This window comes from Sapajus apella, unplaced genomic scaffold, assembly GCF_009761245.1.
Source record: "Sapajus apella isolate SASKATOON/1434 unplaced genomic scaffold, GSC_monkey_1.0 scaffold4602, whole genome shotgun sequence".
NCBI classification, from domain to species: Eukaryota; Metazoa; Chordata; class Mammalia; order Primates; family Cebidae; genus Sapajus; species Sapajus apella.
In genome coordinates this window covers 1-3,400 of record NW_022441528.1, presented here as the reverse complement: position 1 = coordinate 3,400, position 3,400 = coordinate 1, and the positions used below count along the sequence as shown (strand labels likewise).

Here is a 3,400-nt window from a genome sequence, read left to right as displayed (position 1 = left end):
AAAGCACCCGGCTCAAGCTGAGCAACCAGGAGTTCCAGTGGATTCCATGAGCAGACCCCCTGAGGCATTCCCAAGCCAGAGTCTGGGGAAAGATTGATTAGGTTCAGTGTGATTAGTTCAGTGCCAACCTAATCAAGAGCAAATCCCACCCACTTCGCCCTGTGCGTATATAAAGCCAGAGCGCAAGAGCCTCAGCACTCCTTGAAGCCCCGGGTCGGGAGAGCAGAGCCAGGTGGGCCCTCCAGAAGGAAGCAAGATGTTGAGAGCCACAGCGCCCTGCTGGTTCCCACCTGGACATCCAGAATGTCAGAAGGTGGCCAAGGAGTCGGCTCCCAGTGCCCCTGGGCTCCTACTGCCCTCTCATCAGCTGGCCCATAACTTCGGGCTCTGGGTGCCCCAGATGTACCACCAGGCCTCAGCATTTGCAGTGTTCCAGGCGGAGTCCCAGGGGAGAGGTCCAGCTGTATCCCCGGCGTGGCCCCAGATGTCAAAGGAGGCTTGCTACTTGCCAGAGCAAAGGGGATCGGCCTGCTGTTTACTGGCGGCCCCAAGGCTGACAGAGAGTCCCTCCTCAGTCTGCGTCTCAGCCCCCAGTGATAGGAAGAGGATGGCCCACTTTCCCAGCCCTTGCTTGGCCACAGATGCCAAGAGGACCCTGACGGCTCCCAGCCACAGCCAGCGTCCCAAAGGCTCCGAAGTCGGCAAAAAGTCGCCGAAGACGCACAAGAGAACAGGGATGGCATCCAAGACCAGCACCACCATCACCCGTAAGCGAATGGTCCATCGTCCGTCCTTACAGAGTTCAAAGAAACCCATTATCCTCCAACAGTCTGGGTGCCAAGTCCGCACCGTCATCCGCCGGGGCTTTCGCCAACTGTTCACCAAAGAGTGTCTCAAGTTCTGCGCCTCCAAGCAGGAGGCCGAGGAGAAGGCTCTGAGCGAGGAGAAGGCGGCCTACTACAGCAGCCAAAGCCTGGACATCTACCTGAATGTGGCCTTGGACACACTCAAGAGGCTGAGGGGCCTAACGCCCAGCTCCATGCCCGGCCTCAGCAGGACCGCCCTGTACAGCCGCCTGGAGGAGTTCCTGCTCACCCGGGACCAGCTCAAGGAGAACGGCTACCCCTTCCCGCACCCGGTGCGGCCCGGAGGCGCGGTCCTCTTCACTGGCCAGGGGAAGGGACCCCGCGACGGCGACTCCTCCTGCAGGGTCTGCTGCCGTTGTGGCACCGAGTACCTCGTGTCCTCCTCAGGCCGCTGTGTACGCGACCAGGTGTGTTCTTACCACTGGGGGCGGCTCCGCTGGAGCCAAGTGGCCGGTGGCTGGGGTCCCCAGTACACCTGCTGCGCATCGGCCCCAGGCTCGGTGGGCTGCCAGGTGGCCAAGCAGCACGTGCGGGACGGCCGTAAGGAGAGCCTCGACGGCTTCGTGAAGACCTTCCAGAAAGAGCTTTCCAGAGACGCTTATCCAGGCATCTACGCCCTGGACTGTGAGATGTGCTACACCACGCACGGCCTCGAGCTGACCCGCGTCACCGTGGCAGACGCCGACACGCGGGTGGTATACGACACCTTCGTCAAGCCCAAGCACGAGATCGTGGACTACAACACCAGGTTCTCGGGGGTGACCGAGGCCGATGTGGCCAAGACCAGCATCACGTTGCCGCAAGTCCAGGCCTTCCTGCTGAGCTTGTTCAGCGCCCAGACCATCCTCATCGGGCACAGCCTGGAGAGCGACCTGCTGGCCTTGAAGCTGATCCATAGCACCGTGGTGGACACAGCCGTGCTCTTCCCGCACCACCTGGGCTTCCCCTACAAGCGCTCCCTAAGGAACCTCACCGCCGACTACCTGGGACGGGTCATCCAGGACAGCCAGGACGGGCACAGCTCCAGCGAGGACGCCAACGCCTGCCTGCAGCTGGTGATGTGGAAGGTCCGAGAGCGCGCCCAGACCCAGCCGTGCCACGCAGCCGCCTCTCCCGCCTCCCCGGCCTGTCCTTAGCCCCAGGCCTCTCCAAGTCTGTGTGGTCAATCCTGAGCGCTAACCCTGCCCACCTCGTGGCAAGCCGAGGGAAACTGGAGGAGCTGGAGGCAGGAGAGGGGAAAAAATCCACACTAACCCGGACCTCAGACCCCCAGTCCTCCAGTGTCTCAGCCGTGGCCCCTGTGGCCTGTCCCCATCCCTCTGACCCTCCCAGACCTCTGTCCTTCCACCACTTGCTTCCCCCAGCCCACCTCAACTTCCATGACCTCTAAGAACAAAGCCAGCTCCGGGCCCGCCAGACTCGGGACAGTCATTCCCTCGGGCCTCTTCCTCTTCTGTGGGGTTTTCTGAATTCCCCCTCCCCCACTCGATGATTCCCCCACCTCCGGAGCAGGGACAGAATAAAAGTTTGTGTGAATTAAAAAATTAAAAATAAAAAAAAAATTTAAAATAACTGAAAGGCTTTTGATTCTGAATGTGTGCTTAGTTTCTGAATGTTTCTGAATTTTTTTAATGTGGGTGAAGCACTTAGGCTCTGGAATTAGTCATCTGGGTTCAAATTCGAGTTCTACCACTTACTAGCTTTGTAGTATTGAGTAAATAACTTTTTTGTGCTTCTACTTTCTTTTTTTTTGAGACAGAGTCTCACTCTGTCACCAGGCGCCAGGCTGGAGTGCAGTGGCGCGACCTCGGCTCACTGCAACCTCTGCCTCCCAGGTTCATGTGCTTCCACTTTCTTATATTTAAACTGTGATCATAAGGTCATGGTGAGGAATGACTGAAGCAACACAGGGCAAGTCTTAAAACAATCATACCTAGTAGGTATTCAGTTAATGTTAACTCTGTTTCTTTTTTTATAATATAGTCGGAATTCTTGAACACCATGTCATTAATCCTTGGAACAATCCAACAGGTAGGTAAGTAAATCTTAATTTTATACTTAAAGAAACCATGTGGCTTAACTGGCCCAAAATAATAATGATCATAATGAGTAGTGCTTGTGTGTTTCTTATGTACTTGGTAATTTGCACATATTAGCCTGGACAGTTCTCATAATAGTTGGGAGAGAGATAGCATTCTTATCACCATTTTACAGATGGGGAAACTGAAGCACAAGCGTTAAGTAGTTTATCCAAGGTATCCTAGCTAGAATTCAGGTGAGGGCAGTCTGGCTGCAGAGCCCCTGCTCTGTCTGTCCACTGCACTATCTGACCTCCCAGGACTGTACATTGTAAGAGTCAAAGTGGATTCTTCTACACAGACCAACAGATTACAATGACTGAATCAGTCAACTTCCAGTGGGGTTCCAAGAGAGAATGAACCATCATGCCTCTCCAAATCCGTGTTTCCATTTTGAGTATTCAGTGAGAGATGAGCCACTAAGTAGCTAGTTTTGGGGGACTGGCTTGTTTTATA

At 55.2% G+C, this 3,400-nt stretch overlaps 1 protein-coding gene across 1 annotated transcript; it reads left to right on the top strand.

The window, feature by feature from the left end:
• Positions 1-247: 247 nt before the first annotated feature.
• LOC116547771 (exonuclease GOR-like) lies at positions 248-2,002 on the top strand. The gene has a single exon (XM_032273601.1). It carries the CDS (start codon positions 257-259, stop codon positions 2,000-2,002), a length of 1,746 nt encoding a protein of 581 aa, XP_032129492.1. The 5' UTR covers positions 248-256.
• Positions 2,003-3,400: the final 1,398 nt, after the last annotated feature.

Excerpts from the sequence above, each read along its gene's own strand:
- LOC116547771 (XM_032273601.1), top strand. The coding sequence starts at position 257 with ATGTTGAGAGCCACAGCGCCCTGCTGGTTCCCACCTGGACATCCAGAA.